The sequence below is a fragment of the Engystomops pustulosus genome, chromosome 4, assembly GCF_040894005.1.
Source record: "Engystomops pustulosus chromosome 4, aEngPut4.maternal, whole genome shotgun sequence".
In the NCBI taxonomy this organism is placed as follows: Eukaryota; Metazoa; Chordata; class Amphibia; order Anura; family Leptodactylidae; genus Engystomops; species Engystomops pustulosus.
The window spans coordinates 58931661-58950854 of record NC_092414.1 but is presented as its reverse complement, the minus strand read 5'-3'; the positions used below and the strand labels follow the sequence as shown (position 1 = coordinate 58950854).

General features: G+C 40.3%; 1 protein-coding gene across 1 annotated transcript; it reads right to left on the bottom strand.

Annotated features, from left to right (window-relative positions):
• Positions 1–1354: 1354 nt before the first annotated feature.
• On the bottom strand, positions 1355–15348 carry DDX41 (DEAD-box helicase 41). Its single transcript, XM_072146005.1, has 17 exons — positions 15147–15348; positions 14182–14283; positions 13605–13764; positions 13166–13240; positions 12515–12575; positions 11953–12089; positions 10839–10911; positions 10552–10705; positions 9264–9400; positions 6285–6447; positions 5942–6073; positions 5231–5302; positions 4694–4790; positions 4314–4463; positions 2336–2407; positions 2148–2258; positions 1355–1764 (listed from the first exon to the last, which is right to left on the bottom strand). The coding sequence occupies exons 1-17, from the start codon at positions 15168–15170 to the stop codon at positions 1628–1630; spliced, it is 1857 nt and encodes a 618-aa protein (XP_072002106.1). The 5' UTR covers positions 15171–15348; the 3' UTR covers positions 1355–1627.
• Positions 15349–19194: the final 3846 nt, after the last annotated feature.

Genomic DNA, 19194 nt, shown 5'->3' with positions numbered 1-19194 from the left:
ATGTATGCACTTTTATACCATAAAGTAATAGTAGGTTTATTCTACAATTTACTTATTAACAAAAAAATACATATTAACAAAAATACATATAATTCCATCCTTTCTCTATCAGTCCTGGTGTACACAATCGGTTGCCCCTGGTTCCATCCATAAATCTTCTGAATTTAGGGCCGCTAAGACATATTGGGGGACATTTACTATGGTGTTTCCGCCAGTTTTGTGGCGCTTTCACCGCATCTTCTGCTCTCCTACCTATTTATTAGCTTTCGGGGACAGAAAAAATGCCTTTTTCCGTCTGCTCCGACTCTTCTCCGAAAAGGGGCGTGGCTTTGGCGGAGTGGAAACTCAGACAGAATTAATATGTGTCGCAGCCTTTTTTGGGCGGTGTAAACTGACGGAAAGTAGACCAAAAGAAAACTGGTCTAGCAGGGACTGTTGGACACATTTCTGGTGCTCGGGACAGATTTTGGTCCCTGGGACATAAAATGGTCTCGGCGCCAGAAATGTCTCTGCACAGCTCCACAATATTAAATGTGTGTCTTCTTTCCGAGAGCAGGTCGGTAACAAAGCCAATGCAGACACCGACACTTTAAGTAAATGTCCCCCATTGTTTCCCTGTTAGACGAGGCAGAGAGGAGCACAGTGCAGCTAGACCCCACCCTGGCATTCCAGGACGAGCTCACACAGACACATTGACTTCCTACCGGCAAACAACAGCATGAGGAGAGTAAAGTTACAAGCTACAAGCAGATAAGGCACAGCAAATATGACAGTATGTTGTGGCCGAGATGTAGCAAAGCTGAGAATGTATTTGTGTGTTATATAGATCTCATCATCTCATACCAGTCTAATCTCTCTACGTGTCAGATACTAGTACAATGTTCAGAAGGTAAATGAAAGTGTATATAAACCTGTACCTTGATAATCTAACCACATTGTCAGCACAAAGCATCAAATAAGCACTAGAAGGATCATAATGTATCTGCTTAGAGAGTCCCCGCCCACACTCTGGGATCTTACACTGACCATCACTGAGTGATTACAGCTAACACAGCAATAAAACTCTAAAATTGTAATGTAAGGGGTTAAAAATGATATTATGTAAACACTAAATCACTAGGGGATTGAATTTTCTTTATTGGGTAAACCCCTTTAACATTACTTAGGGTGCGTTCACACATTCAGCATGTGTGAATCATAATTGCCATTGACAGTTGCCATTGAAACAATATATAGCATTTACTATTTTTAATATAGTGATGAACACAGCCAGGGTTACTGTACATTTACATTTTGCACTGTTATTTTATAATACACAGATCTTGTACCTTCTATACAACAAGAAAGTCCATGAGTCAGGCAAGCATTTAATAGCTCATTTTTCAGTATGTACGAAGACAGCAAAGTAGATGAAGATGCTAGCAGCTAAATAAATTAACATCCAGGTTGTCTGTTACCTACTGATAAGGCAGATTATGGCAAGATACTTTTATTAAATTACGTGTTTCACAGAAACAAATTCTGCTCTTGTGTGGTACAGATGATGGGTGAACACCAACTCTTGTCTGAAACCAGAGAACAGACCAAGCATAGAATCCATCCAAGATCCGGACAGAATGTTCCTCCCTTAGAAGTCCATGGAACTGGTGGCCAGGTAATCTTTCCTTCCAATGGTGCTGACTTGTTTGGTCTGCATAGCTTCCAACTTGGGACAGTCTGTAATACGATGACCCAGACCTCCACAAAATGCACAGCCTCTTTCCCCTAGTAATAGAGAAAGCATCATTAGAACCTACCCGCAGCATGTTTTATAGATCACAACACTGTCCTGTGAAACCTGGACCATGCAATAAGGAGCCGTGACTGCAGGAGCTTCCAGACAAGCCCTTAAAATAGGAGTGTTTAGGTTTTTACTTCCCAAAGAAAGCATATTTCATACCAAGTTCACCTCTTTGAGAGCACCACCCTTTGCTATAAACGATTTACACCTTTGGCACATTCATTAAGATGACTCACTAAGAAAATGTAATCCTTAAAATACTCCATTTAGAGCAAAAATAAGTCCTCACTGGTGTGAAAATCCTTAAACAATGAGCTCAGAGCAGATGCACTCAGGAAAAGCTGGGGAGTGGTTGTGGATTACTCACCTCCAATGTCCAGCATGGTCTCGTCGCTGCTGTTGAGCACCTGCAAGACAGGGGGCACTCTCTGCTTCGCCTCCATGAGTAAAGCTTTCAGGTCCATCAATACGGATTCATCTGTTGGAGAAGGTAAATTAGTCAGAGATATCAGAGAGAAACCCCACGTCCTGTCCTATATGTGCATGAACACTTACCGCATGCCTTGTTAATGAAAGTGGTGGCAATTCCTGTGTTTCCAGATCGTCCTGTACGTCCTATTCTATGAACTACAAAGAAAAAGGGCTAGTTAGTGGTATATGCTTCCAATGCCGACAGCAGAACACTTGTAAGCAGGAACTGCTTTCACATATAGTTTTCTAATTTTTTGATGCCTTAATCATGGTTGCCTGTTATAGTACAATGCATATGTAAGCTGAAAAATACAGTCAATTATTAAAAATTTTGTGCTACAATTTTGGGGGCTTTAGAACAAATTTTCTAAGTAGCGAATGGGTGTCCTCTGGCCCATATAAACATAAGATGATCTGCAGGGATCAACTTATTTACATGGGCAACAGTACACGGCCTTACATGTGATGTTACCAATCATTTACCAATCTCAAGCTCAGAATTACATTATCAACACTTACCAACTGCTTGTTTTCTATGACAAACTATTATTTTATTATGGAAGTTATTTTATACCATAGATACTGTCTACAGAACACATTTACTACTGTGCAGACAAAGATAGCAAACAAATTCCTTTCACACATTTAAAAAACAACAAAACAAAAAACTTCAGTTACTGGAAGAAATGTGGGGAAATTCATAGATCCTAAAATTGTCCTCCACTTTTTTTTTTTTAATTGCCTTGTTCATTTGGAGCAATCCTGCTATAAGCACCAATAGATGTGGAACATGTATGTATTGAACACAATACCCTGGGATGCAGACTTTTAACCCCTTAAGGACGCAGGGTCTTTTGGCTCATTTCTCGCTCTCCAACTTCAAAAATCCATAACTTTTTAATTTTTCCGTGTACAGACCTGTGTGAGGGCTTATTTTGTGCGTAACAAATTTTACTTTCCCGTAATGTTATTTATTTTAACATGCCGTGTACTGCGAAGCTGAAAAAAAATTCCAAATGTGGAAAAATTGGAAAAAAAACCGCACGTCACGTTCTTGTGGGCTTAGTTTTTACGACTTTCACTCTTCGCTCCAAATAACACGCCTACTTTATTCTTTGGTTCGGTGCGATCGCGGTGATACCAAATTTATATAGGTTTTATTGTGTTTTAATACATTTTCAAAAATTAAACGAATGTGTACAAAAAAGACGCTAATAACTTTTTCATACTTTGGCGCACGGAGATGTGTGAGGGGTCATTTTTTGCGAAATGAGGCAACGTTTTCAGTGCTACCATTTTGAGGTCTGTGCGACATTTTGATCATTTTTTATTTCATTTTTTATGTTATGTAAAAAGGTGTAAAAGTCGCATTTCGGACATTTGGGCGCCATCTCCCGCCTCGGAGGTCACCGCCGCCCGTAACCGTTTTTATATTTTGATAGATCGGGCATTTTGGGACGCGGCGATACCTAATATGTTTGTGATTTTTACTGTTTATTATGTTTTATATCCGTTCTAGGGAAAGGGGGGTGATTTGAACTTTTAATATTTTATGAATTTTTTTTATTTTTTACATTTTTTTTTATTTTTTTTTTCACTATTTTTTAGACCATCTAGGGTACAACCTAGATAGTCAGATCGCTGCTACCATATACTGCAATACTTCTGTATTGCAATATATGGCATTTTTGCAGCACATTCATTACAATGAGCCACTGGCTCATTGTAACGAATCTGCAGATGCCAGATAGTCTCGGGTCAAACGAAGACCCGAGGCTACCATGGCAACCGATTGCGATGACGTTCGGGGGTGCGGCGATCGTAATAAAGATGGCGGCGCCCGCGCCCCGCCGTCGGTGAAAGGGTTAATAGTCGCGATCGGTGCAAGTACCGACCGTGGTTATTAGCGGTGGGGGTTTGCTGCAATATGCAACAACCCCCACCTCTGTATGAAGAGGACTCAGCCCGTGAGCCCTCTTCATACATCCCTTATGAAGGGGTTAAGGAAAGTTATACTCCGAGCCCTGATGATCACCCATCAGTTCATGCTCCAAAAACTCACCATAGTTCTCAATCTCTTCAGGCATATCATAGTTGATGACATGCTGGATAGCTGGAAAGTCTAAACCTTTGGACGCAACATCGGTAGCAACCAGGACATCTTTTTTTTCTTCTCTGAAAGCCTCAATAGCTTTAGTTCGCTCTTCCTGGTCTGAAAAAACATGATTATTTTCAGTTTTCTTGCATTTGAGGTTGTCTTTGTAATAGTGATTATATTAGTCATTTTAGGACTATATTCTCAAAATTCCTAGTCAATTAATAATATTTTATGGCCTGACAATAGATAATACGTCATTATAGGTCTGTGATGGCAGTTTTATTCCTCCTTCATTAGACGTTGATCATCATCCTATTCAAGGTAAAACCAAGGCTTTCACTTACCTTTTCCTCCATGTATGGCTACTGCCTCGACTCCCTTTAACAGAAGATACTCATGAATGGCATCTACATCAGCTTTCTTCTCTGCAAAGATCAGCACCTGGTACACAATACAGAAAATGCAAGACAAAGAAGTTAGAATACATATTATACAGGTACAGCCTACATTACATGGGGCAGATTTTTACCCAATTGTAGGCCTTTGTAAAATGCCCTTCACAAATGCAAAAAGGTACTGGTATAGGGTTTAAAGAGGCCTAAGGAAATGCAACTATTTTTGTTATTTTTAAACAAAAGCTGCAACGTCCATCGCCCACAATGCACAAGAATAAGTAATGTCCATTATAGAACATTGAAGGGCGAGAGGAGCAAGGAGGCAGGTAATGTGAAATAAAGTTTTATAAAGTAGTGGCAGTATTCAGAATGCAGGCAAAGGTCTTTTTAAAATCAGTATAACATCAGTATAACATAGGTTATTTGAACCTGTCACCAGCTGAAAATAACATTAGTGGTTAGAGGTTTGCATTAAAAGATACTTACAGGAGGTGGAGTCTTCTGAAGACACTCTAGTAAATAAACCATCTTGGCCTCCTCCTTGACATATTCTACTTCCTGGAAAGAAGAACAAACAAGGCCATAAGTGACATGTATTTGATGTTTTGCCACCTAAGATTATATTTTCCAAAATTTTGATTTTGTTATTGGAACTGAGCAGGTAGTAGGGTAAGTAGGGCCATCTGGCTAAATCCAAGCAATATAAGTGGATGTTAAGCTGTTATGCTGATTTTATTATTTACTTACAGAACGTCTTTAATCTTATAAATGCTACAGAGGGGACCCAATCTTGCTGCCTCCCATTCCCATTAAATTGAAGCAAATACAGGCGGTCCCCTACTTAAGGACACCCAACTTACAGACGACCCATAGTTACAGACGCACCCCTCTGCCCCCTTTGACCTCTGCTGAAGCTTTCTGGATGCTTTACTATAGTCCCAGGCGGTAATAACCAGCTGTAAGGTGTCTGTAATGAAGCTTTATTGATAATCCTTGGTCCCATTACAGCAAAAAAATGTAAACTCCAATTGTCACTGGGGCAAACAAAAAAATTTAGGTCTGGATCTACAATTGTAAAATATACACTTTCGACTTAAATACAAATTCAACTTAAGAACAAACCTCCGGAACCTATCTTGTACGTAACCCGGGGACTGCCTGTACATGGAAATTGTAGAGTATACAAACATTTCTTACCTGTATCACATCCAAACTGGCTGCACCTGCTCTGCCAACATTAATAGTTATTGGCTTTACTAGAGCACTTTTAGCAAAGTTCTGAATCTTCTTGGGCATAGTGGCACTAAAAAGCAGTGTTTGTCGCTGACCCTATAAAGAGAAAAAGATTTTTTTTTAAAATATTGTATATACATACATACACACAAACAAATAAAAAAAAAAAAATCACAACATATATATTAAGACATAAAACTGCGAAATGAAATGTGGGTAGAGATACAAAATCATAATAATAACCTATATTTCACCTTCCCAAAAGTTATATAACACATCTGAAGGTACAATTTATATAGAATTGTACCTTAAAGTAGGAAAATATTGTCCTAATGTCTTCCTCAAAGCCCATGTCAATCATACGATCGGCTTCGTCCAAGGCCAGATATCTGCAGATGTCCAGGCTCACCATCTTCTTCTGGAGTAGGTCCATGAGTCTCCCTGGGGTTGCCACCATCATGTGCACGCCCCTGCAGGAAAAATGTGTCTTCGTTTACAATCATAACAGACAATTATGTGCAAAATCCAAAATAATGTTATTGAGCAATTACGGAAATCTGCCATGATGTAAAAGATAACAAAATAATTCTACAGATATTACTGGGCAAAAACAATACAACTGAATAAAATGGCAGAAGATTGACAGCTTCCGACTTCAGACCTCACAGCCACAAGTCACTAAGTAGACGGCATTGAGAAGCGGCTATTACAGGATTAAGTATTATTACACAAGGACACGTGATGTACAGATATGTCACACAACAGCCAATACAGTAGACCCGAGTCTTTCCTAGTAGAAGGAAACTTGTATGTCCTAGGGGAACATGAATCATAATTTTTCAGCTGCCACTTTTTCAAGCTTCCTGTAGTTGGCCTACCTAATCATTGCAATATATATCTCAAGTTATTCCCCTTTGTGATACATGTGATGAGTTGCCTGTTTAGTCTCACTTTTGCGACTTTTTAGTCCCAAATTGTAGTCGGAGTCTAGCATGCTCTGTTTTGGGACTTATTAGGCGCAAGAATGGGACAATTCTAAGCCCCAAAGTCTCACAAGTAGGACAAACATCTGGGCTACAAAGATAAACGCGGCAACTGAATTAAATCCTTGAGGCTGCTAATTTTGGTACACTGCTTAATACTGCACCTAAAAAGTCGCAAAGTCTCACAAAATTAAAAAAAAAAATAAAAAAGCAATAGAAGCGATACATGTCCCCCAAAGAGCTGCAGGAGACCATCACTGTGCCACAATGGGGTTTCAGTAAATGTTTAAGCCTACACTCACCGGCCACTTTATTAGGTACACCATGCTAGTAACGGGTTGGACCCCCTTTTGCCTTCAGAACTGCCTCAATTCTTCGTGGCATAGATTCAACAAGGTGCTGGAAGCATTCCTCAGAGATTTAGTTCCATATTGACATGATGGCATCACACAGTTGCCGCAGATTTGTCGGCTGCACATCCATGATGCGAATCTCCCGTTCCACCACATCCCAAAGATGCTCTATTGGATTGAGATCTGGTGACTGTGGAGGCCATTTGAGTACAGTGACCTCATTGTCATGTTCAAGAAACCAGTCTGAGATGATTCCAGCTTTATGACATGGCCCATTATCCTGCTGAAAGTAGCCATCAGATGTTGGGTACATTGTGGTCATAAAGGGATGGACATGGTCAGCAACAATACTCAGGTAGGCTGTGGCGTTGCAACGATGCTCAATTGGTACCAAGGGGCCCAAAGAGTGCCAAGAAAATATTCCCCACACCATGACACCACCACCACCAGCCTGAACCGTTGATGGATGGATCCATGCTTTCATGTTGTTGACGCCAAATTCTGACCCTACCATCCGAATGTCGCAGCAGAAATCGAGACTCATCAGACCAGGCAACGTTTTTCCAATCTTCTACTGTCCAATTTCGATGAGCTTGTGCAAATTGTAGCCTCAGTTTCCTGTTCTTAGCTGAAAGGAGTGGCACCCGGTGTGGTCATCTGCTGCTGTAGCCCATCTGCCTCAAAGTTCGACGTACTGTGTGTTCAGAGATGCTCTTCTGCCTACCTTGGTTGTAATGGGTGGCGAATTTAGGTCACTGTTGCCTTTCTATCAGCTCAAACCAGTCTGCCCATTCTCCTCTGACCTCTGGCATCCCCCCACAGAACTGCCGCTCACTGGATGTTTTTTCTTTTTCGGACCATTCTCTGTAAACCCTAGAGATGGTTGTGCGTGAAAATCCCAGTAGATCAGCAGTTTCTGAAATACTCAGACCAGCCCTTATGGCACCAACAACCATGCCACATTCAAAGGCCTCAAATCACCTTTCTTCCCCATACTGATGCTCGGTTTGAACTGCAGGAGATTGTCTTGACCATGTCTACATGCCTAAATGCACTGAGTTGCCGCCATGTGATTGGCTGATTAGAAATTAAGTGTTAACGAGCAGTTGGACAGGTGTACCTAATAAAGTGGCCGGTGAGTGTATATCAGGAGTAATAGTAGCTTGATATAACCTGAGAGCAACTCTATGCATAGGTAGTGTCTATGGTAGCACGCCAGGTAGCCAAGATTATACTATGGATAAGCTAAAGGGGCAGGGCCTCGCCATGTACGGAGGTATTCAATTTGGCTCACTAGGTAGTATAAGTAAAGGTTAGGCTGGATTCACATTATATGACTAGGATTCATAGTCATACTCTCTGCACAGTGTTCTGTCCTGGAAATACCGCAGCTGTAAGGTCTTTAAGTATTATGTTTATGCCATGAGAAAAAATTATCCAGGTTTCTGCGCCAGAAAACTTTGTTCCCAAAGCTAAAGCAAGGTCAGGCAGACTGAGCATCTATTCACATTAACCTCATAGGAAACAGACACTGATGGGTATACTAACTTTGATCAATGCGCCAGAGTTTAGTTTTTCAGCTGGCATGAGTAGCCCTGCAGACAGAGAAAGCTGTCAAAACCCTGACTACCAGGATGAAAATGGAGACCAAGATGCCTGCGAAATATATTTACCTTGTATGTAAAGTAACAGAATACAAATAATGCAAAATTTGTTAAAAAAAATAAAAAAAAAAAAATAAAAAAAAATTTATTTTATTTTATTTTATTTTTTTTTTTTAAAAAGCTAATTTATTAAGTTAACGGGTCAGTCTCGGTCCAAATCACTCAAAAATAATGTGGATTTAGAGATTTGCCGGGGCACCCACTGAAAATGTTTGTAAACACCCAGCTATTTAGAAGTTACCTAATTATATCCCAATTATCTGTAAGGACAGGAGGCAGCACTTACTGTTTGATAGTTTCCATCTGCTCCTTGACAGACATCCCACCAATGCACAGTGCTGTGCGCAGGGTGGGAAAGTTATCTTCCTGCAACAAGCGGCAGTAATACTCAATGATACTGTGTGTCTGACGGGCCAGTTCTCTCTATAAGAACAAAATCGTTATTATTAAAAAGGTGTTTTGAAGCTTCATCTAACACATCTGTACAATAGATTATATCACATTCATAAATGTAAAGCATAAAAGCCCCATTACAAGACCAGTTATCATTCCTGATATATGGCCATTATAGAAATGCTAGTGATCAGCCAGCTAACAAATCTTTGCCCTAATGCGGCAGAATATCTTATTTAAAGGAAACCTAACATCAGAATCCTTTATGATAAGCCAGGGACACTTACTCATAGATTCAGGCACTGTGACTGCTGTAATCTTCTTATATTTGTTATCCATGGTCTCCTTCCTTCTAAAATCACCTTGTATAATTATGCTAATGAGCCTGAAGGTATCTAGTGGATTCTGGAGCCTCTCCCTGCTGTAGCCTCAATGGTTGTTACAATGAGCAGTCCTGGTCTCGCCTCCCCCTGCACTTCCTGCTGCTCAATTACACAAGCAGAGGGAGGAGGGAGAAAGGGTGTTGCGACATGCTCTACTCATTGTAACAACCTGTGAAGCAGCAGCACTGAGGGAAACACCCGCCAGAGCCCTTTTGGTTCATTAGCATAATAATGCAAGTTGATTTTAGAAGGGAGGCCGCCAAGGATAAACATATATAAAAAAAAATTACCACAGTCATGGTGCCTGGATCTATGAGTTAGTGTTCCTGGTTAGTTAGTTCTGGATTTTGATGGTAGATTTTCTATGCTGCAAACAGGCAAACTGTAAGGGGCTGAATGATTTGTTTCTTCCCACAAAGTACAGTTAAAGGGATTTTCGAGTTTAAATGAAAACCCCATCTAGCCAACAAAAAAAGATAAGATATACTTACCCTGCTCAGACATGATGTTCACGCGGTGAAGCGTGTGGTCACTTGGCTGACTGTGTCAGCAATTGTGTGACACTGTAGCCAATCATTTGCCACATCTGTCACTGAAGCAGCAAAAGCAACATTCAGCAATGTCAAAGTGAACTCACTCTGCACTACACAATTGTAGCTTATAAGTGGGCATAGGCTTTCCAAGGAATGTGGCTCCGATCAGTACCTTGCTACATGTCCATTTACATGCATTGTAAAGGCACAGAAGAAGTGGAAAAGCTGCTCTAAGGCAATTGTACTGAGCGCTGAAGATACCTACTGATGGGCAAATAATGAGTCCATAGGGTCCTTCCCTCTTGGTAAAAGCCAATCTCTTTTCTTGCTCCAAGCAAAACATGATAACAGGTAATGTAAAAACCAAGGTCTTTCCAGAGCCTGTGAAAGCGATGCCGATCATATCCCTTCCGGATAAACTGCAAGAAGATACAATACTCACTTAAGACACATTGATAAATAAGCCCTTATCTTTACCCTTATTATTATGGCGACACAATGATGCAATTCTTAAAATATCACAAAAATTAAATACACTGCAGCAGTACTCACATTGTCGGGATGCCTTGAATCTGGATAGGGGTCGGATGCAGAATTCCTTTCTTTTTCAGTCCACGTAGAATAGCTGTTAATAAATTCACAAACATTAAATTGTGACTATGCCCAAGAATGTCTAATAAGCAATTTATAGATTTTTCTGGTGCAAGTGAAACATTATTTCAGCCTAAATATAATAAATTACATTTAGCAGACAATTGTAATTAATTACACAGTTATGGTGAACAGCATTGTGTTCTGGTTACCAACTGCATGAGTTTCCATAAAAAGGTGTATGCAATCTGGCGTAGGCCAGTACCTGTATGGTAGCGCTGCCTTTGTAAACACAGCACTACCTGTACAAGTGACTGAACCCCGAGAGGAATTTGTTAGGAGCTGACCTAACATAAATGCATTTGAATGTCTATAAAGATTGTTAGAACCACGTCTGCAGCAGGGGTTCACATTGAGGTCTTCATTAGAAAACAGCAAAACAGAAGCAAAATACTGAAGGTGAATGGAAGGTCTTCCGATTCCCATAGAATGAAAATAATGGTTTCTGATAATAATTTGCAATATTAATAGATGACAAAATAATGCAGGCTACACCTTTATTTTTTCTGCTGTAAATAACTGAAGGGCAAAACAAAAGCTGCTGTATGCAAATCTGAGCCCATCCAAATGGCTTACTGATAAATAACATGTGATATGAATATTTTTATAAAAACCAGGCTCACGAAACTTCTGCAAGATTATAATAATTTTAACAAAACAAAATTAAAAGTACTTTCTGGTGTCCTTTTACATCAGAATATAAGAGAAAAGCTGACCTCTGCAATATAAAAGGCAGGACTCCTCAAAGAGACAGCAAAAGTCCTGCTTAGTGCAGCCACATGGGGTATGTACCCACATACACAGGGAAAGCCATCGATCAGAAAGCAATGCTCTCTTCCTAGGAGTCTACCAAGGCGTCCTCCATTCTACTGCTTCAAGACACAAAAGCCTGATGTCAGCTCCTCTTCCACCATCATTCTCTGCTCTCAGGGCAGTAAAAAATCCTAGTAAAAGGTCACTTTACAAAGATGTTTTAACATAGAGGTTTCTGAAAATATTATGAAGATGTAGTCACCTGCTGGAAATTTCATTTCTTTGAAATTCTTGATGGGTGGAGGAATGCCATCCCCTTCAACCAAAATGTGATATTTTCGCCTCACACGTTCATGCCGCGCTTGTGACATCCCAAGAATATGCCGTGGAGCTCTCCAGCTTGTAAAAAGAAAAACTATGGTTAACAACTATAACCTGAAGACTCGGTCATAGAATTAACAGCTTTCTGACATTTGAGATAATAATACTGCATGGTTCGAGGTGACTTCCCACACCATTCAATAACTCAAGCCTAAGGCATGAGCTCACAAGGGGAGCCAGTGGCAAAAGCTGCATGTGTCAGCTGTAATATACTGTAGACACCTTCTCTAACAAAACAAAAATAAATAAATATGACATATGTTTATTTACAATGTTGTGCTTCTAAAAAGATGGCGATGCAAAAGCAAATAAAATTTTCTGCAAATTCATTTTAATCAATAAAACTGGGCAACTTTGTGGATGCATAAAAATTACAAAACACGTTGGCAAAGATTACAATTTTTTTGTGAAACCTGCACTGCAAAGTAAAAATGTAAGCTCACCTTGTCCTTATTGGGTCATCATATGTAATACCTTTCGCCATCTCTTTTACAGACATCAAAGCTTTATGGAGAGAACACAATACATGGGTAATGAAAATACACACAATGAATGCCATCATTTCAGCAAAGGATTTATGATATCAGCAATAACAATCATTTTATAGACTGGATATGGATAACGTTCATCTCTCCAGCTCCATATGTTCATATTTTTATTCATCTACCAAAATAACTAAAATATTGTGTTGTGTAAGATAAAGGCCCAAATATATAAAAAACTAGGTGCAGCCTGCGCCAGAGTCAGGATTTCTGGTGCCCCCTGCACTGCTCCGACAGAGTGCAACAACTTTTTCTTTGTGCACCTTTAACATTCTGTTGGACTCTGCATGATAAATGTGTCGCACTTTGCGACTGTGCGCCAGAACTCCCCTTTCAGTGCAGAGTTTTGTGTTGCTTCGGGTATATTGCAGCCGTGCCACAAATTTGTTGCAGACGCTTCATAAATACATGTGCAAGCAGTTTGCACTGAAAAGAATGTACACAGACAGAAAGCTGGCACAGCAGCTTTAAAAAAAGTGGGCCATAGAGTTACAGATCTGTGCACCATGTATGAAGCGCTCTACAGATCATAAGAATCGGAATTGTACTCACCCCTTCCCTCTGTTACGCTCTCCAAGATCTTCTCTTCTTCTTTCAGCTGCTTCTCCTTTGCAGATTCTTTTCTAGCTGTGAAATAAATATATTTATTAATTTAGAATACTGGTTGTAGTGTTTGCATGCCATCACCTTAACAGGCATTATTAATGTGTTACTTGCTTTACATCAGGTATAGCGATGGTAAGATTCTAGTGTACAGTGAGTGCTTCAGTTGCAAATGCAACAATGTGAACTTACAATAAAACTATGGAGTATCAGATGAGCCAAGGTAAAGCAATACCTAAAGTGTTAGGCCCAGTTCACATCTCAGTTTCTCTACTCTTATTTGCATCAATCATTGTGAGCCAATAGCAGTATTGGCATAAATAGGTCTTGAGGCAATAGGTGTCCTGGCAAACTGTACATTAAAGACATTAGAAACATTTCCACGCACCTTCAGCTTTCTCCTTTAAATGTTGATGCTGATCTAAAAGACTGACATTAGATCGGGGGCCCAATGGAATATCATCTTCATCCCCGCGGTGCTCGCTGCCACTGTCCTTCTGTTCTTCTTCCATGACTCCTTTCTTACGCATCTGTAAACGCTTTTGAAGCTGCGAGTAGAAAAAAACAAGTCTTCAGAGGGGAGCTGTTACACTGAAACTATCATCATCCACAACAAAATTGGGAAATTACTTACAATAATGACATGATTGATAAATATTGTGAGGGGTTAACAGATCTAGACTGGGCTTTAATGATCAGTAGTGGTATAGATGGAACTTCTAATCAGTTCTAGGAAATATAGAAATATAATCTCTCTCCATGTGTAGTTTTGGCTTCAATAACTGATGTGATAGAACCTGAACATGTAATAATAACAATACATATTATTTTAAATAGCATCATATTCCACACTGCTGAATAAGACATTACAGAGCAATAACATGAAGGTCAGATGGAACAATAATGTGCTCTGTAGAGCTTATAGACTGAGAACACGTAAATGGGGTTTATAAAAAGTAAATTACCAGCTGCTGCTTCCGCTGCTTAAGTGGCACATAGGGCACATAGTCTTCATCCTCAGACAATGCGTAGTCCTCTTTCTCCTCCTCATCATCATCATGAGCTCTCTAGAATAACACAGTTTCATAGGTCATTTATATAGATCATAAATACAACCAATGAAGGATTATTTCTGCCTTAGCCACATCCACAGAGATGTTGTTTTCATCCGTGTGCCATCTATTTTTTAACTGATGACACATTAATTTCAGTGGACTCATGTTTTTCATGGATCTGTGTGGAGTAGAAAACTCCGAGCAGGTTCTATTCTTGCTTGTTTCTGCGGCTCGGGGCTTCCCATAGAAGTATGCAAAATACAGATGCCACATGGGCATCATCCGTATTTGCATATCAGTTATTTGGTAACATGTGACACTTCCAGCTAATGACATTTTCCAGCCTAACACATTTTATTTTTTTGATCTGAAAAAAAGAAATGGATGAAGCACAGAACACGAAAACAGACCATGAATGTGTTGTACGCTGCCCGATAACAAAACAAGTTTACGTGCAGGTAGTTATAGATGAGCGGACCTGCGTTCAGGATCAGAAGCCTTACTTGGAGATGCTGCCAGATCATTCTGGCAATACACCTGTGTCATATCTATACAGGCAGCTGCCCACATTTGCTGGCAATTGTGGGAGGGCAACCATGACATTTAAAGCACTGTGCCAGCCCTCATCCATGTAATGGAGCTTAGCTGCTTACCATGTACAGCAGGGGCGCTAATGTGCAGGAAAAAGGGCAGATTTACACTTTACACGAAGAGGATACGTTTATATGGTGTAAATATAAACCGCATCTACTAGGAGACACTATAGAGGAGAGTAAGATTCCGCCTGGATTCTATCATTATCACCAGTACCGAACAGATTTCTATGACACCGTACACATACAAGAAAAAGACGTGCCGTTACCGCAGTTAATTACCTTCCTATCGCTGCCGCTCTCCATGACTCCCCAGACGCGATACACACGATAACTCCGCAGCTTCCACTACTCTTCCGTCGCTTCAGTGACGTCAGAGAAGTCCAGCCAATCACAGACAAGAACTGGAACAGCTTGTAAACACAGGCGATAAGGAGCTCGTTCTGTATAGGGCAGAGAGGGCAATGACGTTCAAAGCACGCGCCAGGCGCCACTGGTGACGTCGCGGGGCGGATTGTGGGCGTCTCTACGTTGCAAATATAAATACCACAAGGTGACGAGAATGTATGGGAGGAGGACAGGGCGTGTGTATGCGATGCGCCTGTAGGGAGATGCCACACACGGTTACCGCCACTTCAGCGTCTAGACCAGGGTTCCCCAAACTTTTTACAAAGGGGGCCGTTCACTTTATAACACTGCCCCCCCTGAACTAATTATTTAATATACTGCACCCCCTTGTTAACTGTTTTATATATTGGCCCAATTAATTAATTGGGTCAATTAATTATTAAATATACTGGGACTCCTCTCCATTAATTATTGAATATGCTGTCCTCCCCCCCCCCCCATTAATTACTAGACTACCACTCATAATTAATTATTTCCTATGCTGCCCCCACTATTAATGATTTCATATGCTGCTCCCCCACCATTGTTTTGTTTTCTATGCTGCCCCCACCATTAATTATTTCCTATGCTGCCCCTAATAGTTAAATATTTCCTTTGCTGACCGCCACCATTAATTATTTCCTATGCTGACCCCCCCATAATTATTTCCTATGCTGACCCCCCCATAATTATTTCCTATGCTGACCCCCCCATAATTATTTCCTATGCTGACCCCCCCCATAATTATTTCCTATGCTGCCCCTAATAGTTAAATATTTCCTTTGCTGACCGCCACCATTAATTATTTCCTATGCTGACCCCCCCATAATTATTTCCTATGCTACCCCCACCATTAATTATTTCCTATGCTGCCCCTAATAGTTAATTATTTCCTTTGCTGACCGCCACCATTAATTATTTCCTATGCTGTCCCTCCACCATTATTTTCTATAATGCCCCCATAACTAATTATTTCATATATTAGGGCCCCCAGGCCGCCATAATCCGTTTCCGGCCTTATCGAGCACTATACAGTGACGGGAAGGAGCTTCCTGTGAGTATGGGTCGGTGGCCCCTGCCCGAAGGCCGCGTGGGCCCGGCGCTCCAAGCGACATGGGCCGGATAGAACGTTTGGGGACCCCCTGGTGTAGACTATGGTGTAGGGGGTGAGTGACTCCAGAATTGTCCTAAGTCTCTTGGGCAGATTTTTACATTTTTGTGCATGTGACTCAGCCGCCATGGCACCTGCGATCGGCGCTCCCCCAAACGTCATCGGGGGGCAGTGATCGTTTGCCATGGTAGCCTCGGGTCTCGCGAAGCTACATGGTTTCTGCAGATTCGTTACAATGAGCCAGTGGCTCATTGTAATGAATCATGTGCAAAAATGCCATATACTGCAATACAGTAGTATTACAGTATATGGTAGGAACGATCTGACCATCTAGGGCAGTGATGGCTAACCTATGGCACTGGTGCCAGAGGTGGCACTCGGAGCCCTTTCTGTGGGCACTCAGGCCATCACCAGAGATGACTCCAGGTATATTCCTGCAGTCCCAGACAGCCCAGGACTTGCTGTGCACAGAGCTATATTAAAGTGACAGCTCTACCTGGGACTATTTTCTGCTTTATTGGTGCCTCAGGTGCTGGTATCAATGAAAACTGTGACAGAGAAGGGAGTATAAATCACAAATTACATTTCTGTGTTGGCACTTTGCGATAAATAAGCGGGTCTTTGTTGTAGTTTGGGCACTCGGCCTCTAAAAGGTTTGCCATCGCTGATCTAGGGTTATAGTACAAGATGGATAGCGAGAAATGAGCGAAAATACCCTGCGTCCTAAAGCGGTTAATTTATATGTTGTGTGGTAAATATATGGAATAAAGATTTGTTGATATATATTTTTGGTCTACACACACTTTCTCTTGTCTTTTGGGAAATGGCATTTTGTGTTTAGACATAAAGTATATAAATATCATTTTACTGAATAAAATGAACAGGTGTCATTTGGACTGCTAAGTGGAATCGGTAAAAACAGTTTCAGGTACAATAAAAGGTGCCACTAGCAAGTATAAATTGTCTTACAGATAACAAGCCTGGAAAAATAAAAAAAATTTTGGAAAGCTGGAAGTGGAAAAACAGAAAGCAAAAATGGGTTCTGAAGGGGTTAATCAAGGGCACCTGATAAACAGATTGTGGCTAAATTTCTACAGAAGTATAATATGTAGTTTACTTTTTTTTTATAAATAGTGTACAGGGTTCTGGGGAAGACCCCTCCCTGAATTTAGGATTTACTCGACTTGTGACAGAATTACTACTAATCCTGTGTTTTGTTAAAAATGTAAATAAACAATTTAAAAAATGTCCACATGCTTAGTCTTCAGGGCCCCAAATGACACCTACCCTTTATACTTAGGTTCTGTGCGCTTAGAGGGACAACAAATATTAATATACCGGTATATTTATTAAAAAATATATATAAAAAAAAAAAAAGTTTTCAATTTGCTATATTCTGACAAATTACTTTTGCATACGACATATGGAGCTGTGAAAGGTGTCATTTTTTGCGGGACATCATGACATTTTCATTGATATATTGCGGACATTTTGATCACTTTTTATTCGTTTTTTCATGTGTATACCTAATTGAAAATTGATATTTCATAAAAGGTGTGTGCCTTTTTCTGTTACAGGTTCAACAATAGGAATTACAGTTTTTATATATTGATAGGACTTTTTTTTTTTTTTTTAGGACAAAGCGATATCCAACATGTTTATGATTTTTATTGTTTGTTTATTTCTAGGGGAAGGGGGGTGATTTGAACTTTTAGGTTTCTTTTTACTGTATTTCTAGACCCCCTAGGGCAGTGGTGGCGAACCTATGGCATGCGTGCCATAGGTAGCACTCTGAGCCCGAGGACGCGCCACACTCTGCTATTTTAAAGTGTCACCTATTTGGCTGCCAGGACAACAGGAGAAGCGAGAAGGCGTGGACAGAGATGGATCGTTGGAGCTCCTGCTCTGGGTCCCCTGATTCTTCCTCTTCAGGGGACCTTGGAGAGAAGCTACAATCCAAATGTCTCCTGCTTTCTATTGTATTGGTGTCCTCAAGACGCCAATCTTATTGAAACTTGTGATACAGCAGAGATCAATAGGTTACTGCTTAAATTGTCATGTTGGCACTTTGCAACATAAAAGTGGGTTTTAGTTGTTGTTTGGGCACTCTGTATCTAAAAGGTCCGCCATCACTGCCCTAGGGAATTTTAGCACTAGAGAGTCTGATCACTTATATAATATGCTAACACTGCAGTATTGTAGTATATTGTAAATTCACTTTATCTGTAAAAGAGCTTGACAACAGGTTCTTTTACTGATCCTGCTATGACAGCCACAGAACCCCACGTTAACCCCTTAAAGGCGGAGGGTTTTTTCGCTCATTTTTCACTCTTCATAAATCCATGTAGAGCTGTGTGAGGGCTTATTTTGTAACAATTTTTTTTCTCCATGGCATTATTTATTACTCCATGCCATGTACTAGGCTGACGCTAATAACTTTTTCATAACTTGGTGTATGGAGCTGACAATTTAATTGATGCCAGTTTGAGGTCTGTGCAACATTTTAGTTACTTTCTATTCCATTTTTTATGTGATGTAAAATGGTGTAAAAGTCGAGTTTTGGACATTTGGGCGCTATTTTCCGTTATGTGGTTTACCTCCGGCAATATGTTTTTATATTTTTACAGATTTTGAGAAGCGGCGATACCTATTGTGTCTGTGACTTTTACTGTTTATTATGTTTTATAGGGAAAGGGGGGGGGGCAATTTGAACTTTTAGGTTTTTTTTTACTTATTTTAAATTATTTTTAAACTTTTTTGAAACTCAATTTTTTTAGTATTTTTTTTAGACCCTCTAGGGTACATTAACCCTAGATGGTCTGATCGTTCCTA